Here is a 16,721-nt window from a genome sequence, read left to right as displayed (position 1 = left end):
GAAATCAATAAGACAATGTCAAATCTTGCGGGTTTTTTAAACTTATTTTGTACTCATCAGAAATTCAAATTTTACTTTCATAACTGGTTAGCGATTCTCTGTATTTGGAAAAAGGACCGAAACATTTTCTGATAGTCGTAAAAGAAGAAAAGAGTATACAGCTCTTTGACAGACGGAATGCTTTTTAATATCAGACTTTCGTAAGGCTCCAGTTTTGCCCCACAAAGTTGGACAGAACATTTATCCTCTTAGAAATGAAAATGACGCGGTAACCCGTCATTTTTTTACACTCAGTGTTTTACTTATGGAATGATTTGGAGAAAACCTCTAGATCTATACCGTCCTTGGACATGTTTAAAACTTGCCCGAGTTACCTCTGGACCTGACACCATGTCATTTTAGACATTGTATCAGGGCCAGAAGAAACTCGGGCTAGTTTAAACATGTCTAAAACTTATTTCCATTAAGCTATCTTCGTTTTGATGACAGGGAAATTAATATGATACTCACAAATGTATCAGTTGGGTCACGAAACACGTTATTTAAGGTACGAATACTGTATATTCCACGTTAGTAATATTTTAGGACTCTCCGAATGTTTGTGTGCTAATCTGTGTAAAAGTGCCTTCACCATTTAGCCTACTCTGACCAGAAGGCGCTGCGTCCGTCGTCCGTCCGTCTAGCGTTTAAACGACTTCTTCTTAAAAACCGAAAAGCCTGGAATCATCATATTAAGCCGTTAGTCTCTACCGAGGTGAATCCCAACAAAAATTGTGAATAGAAATGACTAACCTATTCAAGGTCACCGGTCAATTTCTAAACCACTCAAACAGCTTCTCATCAGCCGAAAGGCCTATAATCATTACATTTGTCTGGTAGTCTCCTTGAATGACACTTCAACGTTTGGGAATAGATGTCAAAGGATTTAAATTTGTTAAAACACTCAAAATAAACATTGACATTGTCCGATTAACCACTATGCATAGAACCAAGTCATTCGTCTGGTAGCTTCATTGGATGACATCAGACAAAGTTTGTGAAAATAAATAATGTGAAAAAATAGACTTAGATCACAGGGACTTGAGAATTAGTTACAGTCTACATGTATTTGGACCTTCCCTGCTGTGTATAGCACACATTTTGAGAATTTTTTTAAGGGGGGGGGGGTTAGATTAAAATTCGGTAAATTTACCCCCCCCCCCCCCCCCCCCCACACACACACACACGCACACACGCACACACACACACACACACACCCAAAAAAAACAAGAAAACAAAACAAAACAAAATCACGTCTTAAAATGTGCTATACACACTAGGGAGGGTCCAAATACATGTAGACTGTAACAAATTAGAAAGTCTCTGTGCCTTAGAATATAGATAATCTAAGTGTATTACATCTTTAAAATAGTATAACTATCAGAGACAGCAGGTCAAAAGTCACGCAATACTTGACTGTGGAATTAGCCGTTAAGTCGGTGTGATAGACGCTCGTTGACGTTCATGGCAGACGTTGCTGCTTTTATTATTACGTCAGCCTTTCCTGACTTTAGGAAGCACCTCTTATTTATCGGTGTTTGTATGTCACGGCGCCGAATATAAACAAATTTGGCGCTGTTTTGTCATCTTGCCGACACCTAGCACTGCCTACCTATCCAGCCACCGCATTAAAACAACGTAGTGATGTCAGATAGCCGCTCAGAATCGAATGACACTTTAGAGGAATCTACAGCACATGAACAAAATGATGATTTGGAGCGGGTCGTCTTTCAGTGCAGCCAGTGTAATTCCATCGTCGGAGACTCATCTTCGTGGACAGGCTCTAACGAAATATTGCGTACTATCAGCTTAAAGTGTAAGTGTATCGGCCCAACCAACAGTTATCAACAGTTAGCTAGGATGATAGTACTGTTATTGTACCGTTAATTTCCATTACTTTAATATTGAATATTTATTTAGTTTTATCAGAGACCTATATACTATATAGGTCTCTGGTTTTATAAATGCTTTATTTATTTGCTGACAATGTGATTTGTCTATTTAAATGAATGGCCTCGACCCACTTTTAAGGTTACAGGGTCAAATGTGTTTAAAATATTAAAGCAATTTTTTCCTCCAGAAAATAGGCAATTACCGTTACGATAGTTTTGTATGTGCAAAGGGCCATAACTCCAGAAAAAAAGGGAAACAATATTGATACCAACACAGGGTTCGAACTCAAACTGTAATTTTTTTATGACAAAGCCACATAGAATCTACTAAGTAACAAATTGATGTGGAAAAAGACAAACAAAAAAAGTCCAGAAAACTAAAGTATGACTGCTAATGAGTGAAAACAACAAGTGATACCTAGGCTTATTGTGTATTTCTCTGATTTATCTCCTGGGGTAATTCATGAATGTCCAACTCGCGACAAGGCCTGGGGTTGGGCGTTCATGAATTCTCCCTCAGGGTTGAGATTTCTCTGTCACTCCCCCAAGGCAGGGAAAGATTCTATTAGTCCACCATGCTTCGCAGGCGACACAATAACCAAGTGGCCAGTAGCTGATTCAATTTTATTTGTTTTCTTCTATCAGCAAATAAAAATTGAGTGTGTGAATTACTTCAATGTATTTTCTTTTTTCAGATGTAAGCAAAAAAGTGGAAATTAAAGACAGACTGATCACATCTAAAACAGGCACAGATTTGGGAAGGTACTGTTTGATATTACACATGTATATGCAAGAGCAAGACTCTTTTAATTATCGTGTTATGACTGGGTTATTGTTAAGAGTCTTTAGAGATTTATCTGTACGAATGAAAGTATTATAAATGTTTGCATGCTTGGGATTGCTGGGAGCTGGACCAGGTCATTCATCAGCGACCAGGTAGCTCAATTGGTAGAGCATGCGCGTCGGCTAGTGTTCGGAGGTCCCGGGTTCAAAATCCAGTCTGACCATGCATTTTTCCGCTCCTACTACATTTGGTGTCTGTGACCAAACCTTGTTTCAAGTGAGGTGAATACTTGACAAGGGGATACCTGAATCTGGGTTGTGATTTGTTAGGTCTTCGGGGTCGAAGACTTTAAAAAGGGAGGGAAGAGTCAGCGGAGCTGGACTGGGTCGATCATCGACGACCAAGTAGCTCAATTGGTAGAGCATCCGGCATTCTTTAATACAGTATACATGTACCATCTCTCTGTAACTTTTTCGATTGTGAATGTTATTGTAGCATTGACTGCAACATTTGAAAGATTAACCAAACTGCAAATTTACACAATTTTTTAGTGGCCATGCAGGCACCTTATAGGTCAATAACTGGTCGCCAATGGTGAATTTAAGGCAGCATGGCCATTTAAATAGGCGCCACTTTGAGCCCTGTCTAACTATGTATCAATTTCAGTTAAGATGGATATACATATACACATGTATAGATATTATTTAGGATTTAAGTTTGAAATTTTGAAATTTTGTAGTTTTCAGATATTTCATTACATGGGCAATGACAGCTTAGTATAAACAGTGAACACTGGGTTTGTAAAAGTGTCCATCTGTGTTTTATCAGGACAAGGTAAATGTCATATATTTGGATTTTATTTGTAGTACATACAATATGCTGCAGTGTGAGATATGTAAGAGTGACCTGGGTCGCATGTATAGAACCACGCCCGGAAACCTGGACCACATGCGGGACGTCTACACGCTGTATGTGGAAAAAATCTCCAGGTAAAGTATAGCAACTGAATTCTCTGGATACAATTACACTTTATGTGCCTGGACAAATCTAGGGCTTTTTCTGACGGCTTTACACCCCGATTTCTAATGAAAATATTTCACATTTATGCTAAATTCCAAAAAATTACGATTTATTCTTAAAAATTCCTTTCTCAATTCACAAATTTTCTTCCCATAATCAGAAAAAATGCTGAATCCCACAAAAAGCCAGATCTGTCGTGCACTTTTCTTCTTAATGTAATCAGTATATTTCAAATTATGCATCTGATGCAAACAATTTCAACAAATAGTTATTATTGAACTTATTGCTGATGTCATATGACCATGATTTATAAATTGTATTTAAGTTATATAATCCTGACCCTTGACCTTATGTCGTTATGCAATTAAAATCACTCAGTACATTTAAACCTATAAAAATCCTGCTCAAAACATTGATATTACAGGGCTTTTTCTCACTGATTTGGGAAGGGGCCTTTTTGTCTCATTTTTGGAGGAAAATTGATGAATTGGGAAAGATTTTGTCAGGAGTGAACTGCAAGTTTTGGGAAATTGGCTTAAATATGAAATAATTTTAATTAGGAATGGGACCAATTAACGGCCCCAAAAAGCCCTGTATTAGGGAACAACTCTGATAAACTATTATGATATATAACTGTTGACCATAAAGGTGACTTTTCCACCAAGTTAAAAAAAATATGCTTGTCGAAGGAAAAAATGTCACTTTATCATACATGGTGGGGGTAACAGGTGGAATCTAAATTGTATTTGGAATTTCAGTTTATAAAATAAATACTACAGTAGTATATCTTATTGTAACCCAGGTTAATACTAGCAGCAATATATAGCTTGGCTATATTATAGAATTGATAGAATATTTCTAGATATTTAAAAAAAAATAAAAAAATTCCTTGGGCTTGTCCTTCCTATCCTGGGATTATGATAATGTCATTTTTAGGAAACATTGAATATTTTATAAAATTGTGTCCCTTCCTTTCAATTTCAGTTACACTTTTGGAAGTTGTACCCAAGAAGACGATGTGAACATCAATGACCTTGTCACCCTACCCAGTGTCAAAGAGCTTTTAAAAGAACTCAAAAAGGTATCTTAAAAAAGACATGGCAGATAACTGATGCTCATATTGAAACAAAAGTAGATGTGTGACTAGGCTAGGGTTGATACAAGCTGTAAATAGTACGAAATTTGAAGGATTGATCCAATACTTTAACAGAATGACTCCAATTTTGACGAGGCGGTTCTTACTTTAAAACGTTGGCATGTCTACTAGTAATTTAAAGCAGGGAGCGGATTAACCCCCACAACCCTCACTGGTCCATCACTGAGGTTTTGGTATAAGATTTATTGAAAGTTCAAGTTTTCTTGAATTGAAATGCAATACAGCATAAAGGTCACAAAATTTACAAGATTGGGGAGGACAAACACATACATATATCACCTAATACATTTACCGCATGACTAACTTCCTTGGTAAAAAAATAAGAACATTTAAACACTATAAACATATTTGTTATGTTACTATATACATGTTATATATATTTTATATCTATACAAAAATGTATATGGTGGCATTTTTTTTTATCCCTGTCTACGACCTTTGTTTTCTTGAGTATCAATTTGTGGTTCAGACTTGAAAATTCATAATTTCAAATCTGTCGTTTATATAATAATAACAATACAACGGCAAAATTCAAAGGTAAAAAGCCTGTGTATTGTTCTTTATGTTTGCAGGCATTTAATTCAGTTTGCTTGCCCTCATGATGGTCACGTCTCTCCCAAATACGTTACTATGAAGTCACTGGTATTATGATGAAATTATATTATGATGGTCTTGGGCTTTGTTGGGTGAAAGCTTAGGGGAATCAGTATCAATGTAAATATCAGATGTAAAAGATGGCAGGCACATTGGCCTAATAATGATAATAATTTTGTGTTTTATACACCACTATATCACAGCACCATAGCTGCATGTCTCTCAAAGCGGCTCACAAATTATTATCCGTGGTTATTGGGCCTTTAGGAACCAGCCATTGTCTTTCTCAACTTCCTGGGGAGTATACATCCATTTCGGCGCCAGCAGCTTACACATGACATTTCTTTCACTGCACTACCACACACTCATTTACAACTGAGTCGACTGGAAGTAAAAGTTTATCTTTAAAATCCTTTATCTTCTGTACAGATTAAGGGATTTTCCTCATTGGTCTGGTTGAAGGAGACTCATTGCTATGTAAATGGCAGTTCTTGCCCTCAGAAGCATCCATGTAAAGATGTTATCCCATTAGGGGAAATAACCGTCATTTAATCTTTTAAAGATTTGCTGCCATAAATGCAGATTTTTTTTAGGGGCTGCGGTGGCCGAATGGTTAAAGTGTTCGAAAGCTAAGTGGGGCAGTTCCCAGGTACTGACTAGGTTGGTGGTTTTTCTCCGGGTACTCATGCTTTCCTCTACCTTTCAAACCTCGCACGTCCTTAAATGACCCTGGCTGTTACTAGGACGTTAAACTAAAATAGACCGTACAGATGTGTGGATATTGTCATGGGTATCATGCTTTTGATTCTGACTTGGTTTGTTTTATTTAGCTCCAGACTGTCATAGTGAGTTTAGACCACAGAGTTGACTTATTGGAGTCCAGTACCCATATAGCAGAGGTCGAAAATCGTCCTCCACCAGCCAGCAGGCTAGACGCAGAAATCGTCAGAGAAAAAAGACAGGAGACAGACATGATGAGAGGAAATCGGATCGACAAAGAAGCCAATCGAGGAAATCGCATGGACAAAGAAGCTGTGCGAGGAAGCAGGATTGAAAAAGAAATCGTCCGAGGCAGTAGAATGGACACAGAACCAGTGAGATACGATAAGGAAGGGATGGTGCAGGAGTCATTTCACTCGGAAAGACGAGGTGAAAAGGTGTACAGGAAGAACGGACCACAACCAAGTGGGTTTAGAAATTCTCACAAGAATGACGTCAGCCCACCCGCGGCTGGGTCTCCAAGCATGGGTTCCTACAAAAGGAAACGGATTGCATAGAAGTACTGTATATAGGTTTTCATTTTCAACAGTTCCGATAATTTTGGCATTTGACAGCTTGATTGACTGGATTAACATTTCTTCCGAGCTTTGTGAGGGGTTTATGCCATTTGTTATGTGTAATTAAGAGATATTAGAAAATTTAACCAAAATTATTTTTAGATTTGATTATTCACTTGCTTGTTATAGGGGATTTTTTTCCAGTTGAGTTGTGATAAAGTTCACTCTTGGAGTACTTTTTGTTATGATTATTTGATTTGTTGAATGAACCATTTAAATAATGTATTAATGGCATATGCTGTATTTATCCTCAAATAAGCCCCCTCCCCTAGTGTAAAAATGTATTACTGCATTAATCCTCAAATAAGCCCCCTCCACTAGTGTAAAAGTTTAGTACCATGTTTATCCTCAAATAAGCCCCCTCCCCTAGTGTAAAAGTTTATTACTGCATTTATCTACAAATAAGCCCCCTTTCCTATTGTAAAAGTTTATTACTGTAATTATCCTCAATTAAGCCCCTCCCCTAGTGTAAAAGTTTAATTTAGTACTGCATTTATCCTCAAATACGCCCCCTCCCCTATTGTAAAAGTTTATTACTGTAATTATCCTCAATTAAGCCCCCTCCCCTAGTGTAAAAGTTTATTAGTAAATCATTACCATATTTATCCTGAAATAAGCCCAGCCCCCCCCCCCCCCCCCCCCCCCCCCCCCACTTTAAAGTTTGGGGAGGGCTTATTGTCATATTCATAAATGAAGAACAGACTTATTTGTGGGCAGGGGCTTATTTGCAGGTAAATAGAGTACATATTGAATTTTGAATCTAAATGTAGTTTTGTACAGTGTAAATGTATTTGCTATACTGAAGCCCTATTACAGAAATACATTGATGGTAAATTTGTATTAATTTTATGGTTCCTATAGACCTACACTTTTATATTCACTTCCCGCAGTTTATCAAAGGGATATGTAATCCCTCGCTTTCCTTGTTTTTAGCAGATTAATGTCATCTGAGAGCGTCTCAAGTGACCTACTATGATGGACTCTTTGTGTTATCTCCATCTGTAAATGGTTAACTTGGACTTCTAGAAGAGAGAGAGACAATTGATGCAGGAACCTTTGGTGGTGAGACATTGATTAAAATTTCGATCCTCACCATCTCCAGGGCCTGAGACCCAAAACCCAAATTGGTCAAATGAGCTCAAGTCTTCTCTTTCAGGCAAAGATATGGTTTTAAAAACAATTCAGCAAATATATTAGTCCATGAGTGGTGATGTTTGGACAGCAGCTTGTCTGTGTACATTGGTGCTTATAATGAAATGTATGCCCCTATATTTTATGTGAACTTCTTGTTTTTCTTCCTGTTCAGATAGAACAAAACTAAACATGGTAAGAGATTCTGTAAGTCAATTCATTGCTCACAATGATTAGTTTCCAGGGTTATATTTTCATGGACTATTTTGTGGTGACATATGTCCGCAAAAGGAGTGTTCTCGGTTTATATATATATAGTTAACATACAAAATGTACATGTACTTGTGACTGTTGTGAAATGAAAATCTTAACGTCATGAAAATAATTCACTCACAAATATTTAATTGTACTGGTATACAGTATGAAAAAAACTTTTATAAAGTACAAATGTACTTTGGAAAATGATTATTAAAGAAGAAATGCTATACTATTTGTATTATATCATAACTTCTTGTTTTAAATAAATGAAAACAAACAAAAGTATTTTTGTGTTTCTGCAATTTTTTATTATCATACATAGATTTGAAATAGATTTTATGAACATACATAGATTTTAAAGGCAGACGGTTCCAAAATATAACTGATATACCAGGAAAATGAAATAATCTACAATGCTACCAATTAACAGTGATCAGTCTGTGTTTATTTTTAGACCTTCAAAACCTTGAAAACTTTTGGGGTGAAAGGATTTTTAAAGAGTCGCTGAGTAAAAAGGGACTTTATTTTTTAATCTGATCGATAACTGAACTATGTTGAGATTCCAGCTCTTTCACTGTTGGACAGGTAATAGTTTGGCCAATATCGGGATGACCCCACGAAATCAGGCCAGTTGACATAGCTGGAGCATCTTGTCACATATCTAGCTGACTTCAAATTCTCACAGAACACCCTTTTGTCCATTCCAGTACATGTATATGAAGGAATCCAGAGCTCCTGTCGTGTTTCAGGAATCTGCATTATATTTGCTATTGTTTACAGTATCACAATATTTATGGGATGTGCTCAGGCTCAGGTGGGTAAGTAAGGACGGAGCCTGGGCTGGAATCGATGGCCTGGAACACATCATTATGGGTCATCTTGACCACCAGACAATGACCAACAGCTTCGAGTTGACCAATGTCCTCCATCCAATCGCAGCGACCTGAAGAACAAGTTGTGGCAATGTTAATATAAGGTGTAACTTGAATGGGTTAGTCCGAGTTTCCTCTGACCCATACACCATGTCTGGGACACTTGCCCTGACACCATGCATGTCTGGTGTATCACACATGGTGTCAGGGCCAGAGGAAACTCGGCTAAACATGAGTTAATTAGCCGAGTTGACTAGATTTAAACCCAGAACCACAATCCTTCATGATTTATGACTTGCACGGATCTAATTTACTTTGCACATTAATTAATTGCTCTGATTTCACAAGGTATATTGAATTATTTTTCCAAGGTGCATAGTCTTGAAAAGTATTTGCTTGAATTTTAGCTATATCGTCTTGAAAAGCCTTGAACTAGCCTTTCAGTCTTGAATCTTGACTATAAAAAGTATGCAATTCGGTGTTCAAAACACTGTATGTAATATGTAATTACGTAAGGTTATGGGGAAATTTATCCGGAATCTCGACATCGAAAGTGTGACCTTATTTTAGTTCATTATAGTTTATTTGTACAAAAAATCAAAGATGAATTGCATTTTGTGGCTCAAACTGATGCACCTTAATTTAAAAATATTTATACCCTGTCTACACTGCTCTCTGACGACGACCATCTATTAGAAATCGTACGTTATCGCAGCTACTTTAAAAGATGTTGAAGGACATTGGAATTCGTTTCATCATATCCAGTTAAGCATTTTAGTAAACGAAATTACTTTATTAATTATCAGCTCGAAAGTATTCACATTTGTTTATACCGTAATCAATTATGAAAGACAAATCATCTCAACATTAATTGAAGTTTTATTCCATCGGGTTGCCCAGGATGTTCGTTTTCCAATGTACTTACAGAATACACGGCCTGGTCCTAGTATGTGTTCCCAGTCCATTGGTGGATCTGTAACCAACTCTATGTCTCCTGTCAGGACAAGTACAAAGATGTGCTGGTCTGGAGAAAAAAGGAAAAAAAGCAAAACGCCATTTTAAACTAACCATGCAATCAATCAGAGACCTATATACTATAGTATATAGTATATAGGTCTCTGAATCAATTGAGAAAATTGACATACATGAATTCGTTTGTACTGTCGTGAATATATTCCACGTTTTGATATACACGTTCCTGATTATGCATTGTAAGTCAGAACGAGTCAGGAAAATGATATGTCATGTATTTGAAAACAAACAAAACAAAACAAAAACACCCCCACAAAAAAAATGGAGTTTGCTTGAAACCATTTCCACCTTAAATGAATATTAATTTGGGTTTAGAAACGATATATGTTGCCAATGCCTAAAGACACATTCGCATTGTTGTCAAGTTGATAACGAACCGACCCCAGATAACTTTGTCAGAAGTTTCCAAATGTCTCAAGTTGTGGTCCACTTCGTCCCGATTGTTTATCTTAATTGTATCAAATATAAATCTATGAAAAACACCCGGTCCGGAATGAAGATGTGATTTTTAGACGAATTATACAGTATATCCAAAATAGACGATGTCCTGATTAAGACAAGATTTTAATACTATCATTTGAAGAAGGCTAAATCAATGTAAAAATGCCGGTATAGACAGTAATTCGGATTCGACAAAGACCGGATATGTCAAAAATATCCATAAATTCAGGGGAGATAATCCTGTTTAACTTACCATATTCCTCTTTCGTACACACGAGCTCTCCAGGATAAAACTCCATTGGAACACCATTTAGACATAAGTCATACACACACCTGTCGTAACACTGACGAAACAGTCTACTCTGCTTCATTAACTGGTAAATTACCTACATAGATAAATGTATATATAATAGATTACATTCAATATTGTTAATACAGTGGCGTAAGTCGTCAAAAAGTTGGGGGGCCAAAATTTTTTTTAACCTTAAATTTTACGCACTAAACAAATCGTATGCCATCTCCGCAAAATTAGCCAATAATTATCATTTCAACATCCCATGATAATTTTGATAATTAATGTAGTACAAAATAAGTTATTTACGCAAATCAGGATATATTATTTATGGCAAAACATGAATCACCAGGCCCGGCCAGGATTTTCGAAAGGGCGGGGGGTCCAGTAATTTAGTAATAATGCGAGCGCCGTAGGCGCGAACCGATTTTTTTTTTTTTTTTTTTAACGAGGGGTCTTAGGGGCCGCCCAGCGGGTCCAGGGCAGCGCCCTGATAGGGGGTTCAAGGGGGTCTAAGCCCTCCGCGGAAAATGAAATATAGCACATTTCCAACAATTCGGGATCAGGCGCGGATCCAGGAGTTTTCGAAAGGGGGTCCAGTAATTAAGTGATCATGCGATTTTTTCCCCCCCTTTTTGCGAGAGGTCTGGGGGCCGCCAAGCGGGTACCAGGGTGGCAAAGCCCCCCTGTGGATCTGCAATCGAAAGGGGGGGGGGGGGGGGGGCAGTAATTTAGTGATAAAGCGCGAGCCGATTTTTTTTGTATTTCCTCGTACCTGTTGGTAAATATATCACTCGATTCACGTTAAAACCGCACATTCTTATTCATGTTGTGTTTCTGTCTTGTTCTCATTATGAACTCAATTAACTTCACAAATTATCATCAACTTATTGAATCTATGTGATGAAGTTAAGCAAAATTTCGCATTAAGATATAAATATTGACTTACCAGGCTAGTGCAGACGACCGACACAAAGGTCTGAGGATTGATATACTAGTATAAAAGTCGGAATGTTCCGGATGTACAAGATAACGTGTTTATCGTTGCCTTCAAGAAAACATTATCGGTTCGAAAATATACCCCCCCCCACTTGTAATTTTTTTGTAGGTTGAGTCGCCGCCAATTGCTCGCTAAAACACCGTTTTCAATGAACGGTAAAACTACAGTTTTAGTAATTCTAATGATTAGGTAAGGCTAATTTAAAGGGGAGATTGGAACAAAATATAAAGAAAATAGCTTAATTAATGAAAAAAGTTGCTGTCTGTTTAAATCAACATGGACATATATTTTTAAGTATCTACTTATCTATTAACTTATCAATGTATTGTGGTTCAAGTCGACATGCCATTGTACTATACCTCAAATTGAAGATTAGCCAGGAACTTGGAATATATTTTAGATTTCTTGTTAGCTTGTGCCGACCACTTTTCCTGCATGAAACTCCAGGCTGTTCCGGCTTCATCTGGATGCTTTATAAAAGTCATAGATGTACAAGTAACTTTAAACTACTAATTTCATCTTATTCAAGATATATATATATGGAGCAAAGTATTTCTAACAGTGTGGGCATGAAAAATGTCAAATTTTCGAGGCAATCCGCACCTTTGTCAAGACACAGAGAATACAAATACAATCAGATGATATATAAACAGTACTAGAAAATACAATAAGATACAGTAAGAGTAATATTTTGGGTAGTAGTTGAAATAACAACCATGAACTCTTAGGCTGGCGTTGGCCGAAGGTGGTTGCTAACCTGACATGTACAAAGCCATGTTCTACGATAGCCAAGACATTTGAAAATATCCCGTGCGTGCAAATGCCAAAGTGTTAATGGACGTTTCGATATATAAACTTAATCTAGATTCGGTATTTGTTAACCAAACTTGTTTTCCTGGTTGAAGGGCAAAGGCTAGGAGCCTAAATATGGGAGGAAACTGTGTAATACCCAGAGAAAACTCACGTGACCGAGCAGGTGTAGCACCTTAATTTCTAATTGAGGATAGGTGAATCGAACCCCGGCCACCCCCAACTATGTTGATGAATGTGAACCATTCACTAAACGAAATCTTTTCATGTGTCGCACATCAAAATCCAGATCATAAAAATGACAAATTGGAGCCAGCTTGAAGTATCGACACCTCAAAATGCTCCCGATCCAGAACATATCACTGGTGTATTAGGCATCGCATGTCAGAAAGTAACGAGGAAGAGATTGTAGAGCTCTCCTCCTTTGGAGATACAAAACAGCCCTCGGGCTGTCTACTTAAGAAAATTCCACTGTAACAACATTGTACGTACATGATGAACGACATTTTGTATCCACTCCGTCCGGATCGGAATAACCTCACAGCAAGTCTTGGTGAGGAACAGTCACTTCGTTTTTTACCTCCATCAAAATTCCTGATAATAGATACATTTTTGTATGTATTACGGATTTAAATGTATGTTGATGCGATTGACTTTCCTCGCGTAATAAGAGTAATGAAGCTGAAACACAATCTCGAATTAAAAACAAAACAACAAAAACTAAAAAAAAAAAAAAAAAAAATGCACAACTCCATCTAATATATCACTAAAAGCAGAATAATATCCCCGGGCAGTTTTTCACTCGGGTCATTATTTCATGTGACACCGACTGCTTTTTATCAAAAATAAGTTAACTGGTGTTAGACAAGGTTCTGCTTATTCCCATATGTTATTCTATAATATAAGTTTTCAAAAAAGAAAAGAAAAAGGAAATAAATAATTCAATGATAATAAGAAAATAAATAAACTGATGAAAATGAAAAGATAAAAATTAAAAAAAAATATATAAATACCTTCCTCTCCAATGACGACAGGATCAGTGTGTGCGTCAACATCCGCCAAGGTCACTCGATCTCGGTTACATAAAACCGCTCTATGGTGAAGGTCGAAAGGTAAAGTATTGTGACCAACCATCACATAAAACGAAAATAAGTTTACATAAAATATCTCGCTACACGTGATCGCTGCATAGAAAAAAAAACTGTTTGGTTTGTTAGAACAAGATCTTGATTTTTCAAAAAGTAGAAATTATGCCATAAATTTTATTTCCTTTCTACATGTAGGCTATGTCAAGATTGTTTTGTTAAAAGTAAACTCGTATTTCCAGTGAAAAGGACGTTAAGGATCGTTTTCGGCCTTATCCCTCCCTTTCAGACGACTGTTTTTTTCAAACTATCCCCCTCTCACGATTTAATTTGATAGTTGTCGTGAATTACCTCCCCCTGATGATGACGTTGATAGTGACTGGTGGGTCGCCGTGCATCGCCACCACAGAGCCTGGTGGGTATAGGACAATGAGGGCCGGTTTTATCTCCAACACGAGGCTTCTCAATGCCGTATCCGACCAGTCAGCAAAGACTGGGACCTACAAAACAAATTCTTTCAAAACAGATGGTTTTGATCCTTTCCAACGAACTTCTTTATACAACAAAGAATATATGTTTTGCTAGGTTGTACACATGTACTTTCTATATTTCTGTAACAGGAAAGAAAGTAGTGTGCCTCCACTGAGGATCGAACCAGCGACCCTCGGCTTACTGGTCCGCCGCTCTATGGACTGAGCTAAATGGAAATTCCCTCCAGCGCGAAGCTAGAAGGCAACCACATCGCTATGTACATACACTATTTACAATTAAAACCTGCCACATTTCAATAAATTTCTTTTCAATGTCGAAAATAGACCAATAGTTGGTTTAAATGAACTGTGTCGGCTCTCAAACATCGCTTATAGTATGTGTAATCGTTAAAAAATGAGAATATCGTTCCGTTATTTTTATTCCTTTTAATAAAAGAAAGAAGAAGAAAAACCTTTCTGAGATGTGTAAACACCATTCTGCGAATAGTTCTTTCATGGTCAATGTTCGCGCTGAGTGGAATATATCGCTTTGCAACAAACCAATCCATCATCTCCATTTTGATCTTGACATTGCCTAGCAGTTTCCGGTTGACCTTTTCCTCCAGTAGAAGAAGTCGACATTTCCCGTTTGTTCGGACTGTGGCCGTACAGGGCACTTTATACATAACAGATGCTTCCCCAAAATAGTCTCCCTTGGATAGGTCTGCGATGACCTCCCCAGCCGAGGTCATGACCTCTACACGACCCTCATCTATAATGAATATCCCAGTCGACTTTAAACCTATGTAAAGAGAAAACGTGTTTCCTGAATTGCAGACCCATCATGGCAAATTTTACTTCTGTGTTTGAAGAGAGTAAATAGTTTGCATATATTATAATGATATGCAAGTTTCATGTAAATTGCATAGGAATTTAACTATTCTAAAATTTTGAATCTCGTTTTCCTCTTGAATATCTTGAAATGCCATAAATTCAAGTCAGGCTCTCTATTTCAAAGAAAAGCTCGAAAATTTGAACTCTTTTTAAGATTATAGCTTAGTCTCTGTAGTACCAATATCTTACATATTATGTCTCAGTTATGAACACTAACAGTTTGTATTTCATTTTATTAAAGTGAAGCGTCCGCAAAAATCAACTTTGGATTTGGTAATCATTTACCGCTGTTATCAATGCTGAGAAGATTTTAATAATACCATAATAAATCCTTTTATGTTACACTGACCCTCACAAATGACATCTTGGTCAGCTTCGTATTCTCGGACCACAACTAGACTGGCCAGTCTCTCTACCAGTTCGTCAGTAAGTACGAGTTTGGTCAGCGGAAGGGAGCTCAGACAGCGCCGGACCTTCTGAAATTAAATCTACCAACTTTACTTCTGTGGGTTTTGATCTTGTATATTTGAAATTTCCCTTTATATTGTACAACAACAACAACAACAACAACAACAAAAACAACAACAACAACAACACGAAATTTCCCTTTATATTGTACAACATCAACAACACCACGAAATTTCCCTTTATATTGTTCAACAACAACAACAACACGAAATTTTCCTTTATATTGTACAACAACAACAACAACAACACGAAATTTTCCTTTATATTGTACAACAACAACAACAACACGAAATTTTCCTTTATATTGTACAACATCAACAACACGAAATTTTCCTTTATATTGTACAACGACAACAACAACAACAACACGAAATGTTTCTTTATATTGTACAACGACAACAACAACAACAACACGAAATTTTCCTTTATATTGTACAACGACAACGACAACAACAACACGAAATGTTCCTTTATATTGTACAACGACAACAACAACAACAACAACACGAAATTTTCCTTTATATTATTGTACAACAACAACAACAACAACACGAAATTTTCCTTTATATTGTACAACAACAACACGAAAGTTTCCTTTATATTATTGTACAACAACAACAACAACAACATCAGGATAAGCTATGGATTGACTCGTAAGCGACACCTCTTTTCTTTTTTATTAAATTCAATTATTTAAGATGTGTAAATTTGTCATGTAAACTTTATTTCTTTTACAACAATTGCGGAATAAATTTATGAACTTATAATAACATATTATTTCTTATTATTACCAATAGACAGGTACTGTAGCAGACGCTTTACTGTAAACTTAGTCATTATACAGTCCCCTGTGATAATGTTACCTCCACCATTGACGGCGACAGTCCCTGTGTCTTTGTCGTATAAGGCGTTACCGGGGACGGTGTTTCATCTCTCTCTGTATCAATATCTTCTCGTACGTTCTTTTCATCCTCATCCTCGCTATCAGTATCTTTTTCTTCTATTCTAAGTCTAACTTTACTTTCTTTGTTTCCCATATTGTAGAAACAAGCTTTTCTTAGATCGAGATTTTCACAGATCAACGTTGAATAAGCGCTTGAGTTTCATTCGCGGGAAATTATGAAATATTTTTGTCGTATCTTATAC

General features: G+C 36.9%; 3 protein-coding genes across 3 annotated transcripts; 1 reads left to right on the top strand and 2 right to left on the bottom strand.

The window, feature by feature from the left end:
* Positions 1 to 1,553: 1,553 nt before the first annotated feature.
* On the top strand, positions 1,554 to 7,446 carry LOC117327068 (protein Mis18-alpha-like). Its single transcript, XM_033883897.1, has 5 exons — positions 1,554 to 1,855; positions 2,627 to 2,693; positions 3,582 to 3,704; positions 4,720 to 4,816; positions 6,316 to 7,446. The coding sequence occupies exons 1-5, from the start codon at positions 1,684 to 1,686 to the stop codon at positions 6,760 to 6,762; spliced, it is 906 nt and encodes a 301-aa protein (XP_033739788.1). The 5' UTR covers positions 1,554 to 1,683; the 3' UTR covers positions 6,763 to 7,446.
* A 1,071-nt stretch (positions 7,447 to 8,517) lies between these two features.
* Positions 8,518 to 13,253, bottom strand: LOC117327067. Its single transcript, XM_033883896.1, has 5 exons — positions 13,151 to 13,253; positions 12,208 to 12,318; positions 10,810 to 10,942; positions 10,009 to 10,107; positions 8,518 to 9,154 (listed from the first exon to the last, which is right to left on the bottom strand). The coding sequence occupies exons 2-5, from the start codon at positions 12,283 to 12,285 to the stop codon at positions 9,003 to 9,005; spliced, it is 462 nt and encodes a 153-aa protein (XP_033739787.1). The 5' UTR covers positions 12,286 to 12,318; positions 13,151 to 13,253; the 3' UTR covers positions 8,518 to 9,002.
* Positions 13,197 to 16,612, bottom strand: LOC117326751. The gene is made up of 6 exons (XM_033883473.1): positions 16,439 to 16,612; positions 15,457 to 15,583; positions 14,687 to 15,015; positions 14,095 to 14,243; positions 13,672 to 13,751; positions 13,197 to 13,252 (listed from the first exon to the last, which is right to left on the bottom strand). Exons 1-6 carry the CDS (start codon positions 16,610 to 16,612, stop codon positions 13,197 to 13,199), a joined length of 915 nt encoding a protein of 304 aa, XP_033739364.1.
* Between the last annotated feature and the right edge of the window lie 109 nt (positions 16,613 to 16,721).

Source organism: Pecten maximus, chromosome 5 (genome assembly GCF_902652985.1).
Source record: "Pecten maximus chromosome 5, xPecMax1.1, whole genome shotgun sequence".
Classification (NCBI taxonomy): domain Eukaryota; kingdom Metazoa; phylum Mollusca; class Bivalvia; order Pectinida; family Pectinidae; genus Pecten; species Pecten maximus.
This window is presented reverse-complemented; position numbering and strand designations above follow the sequence as displayed.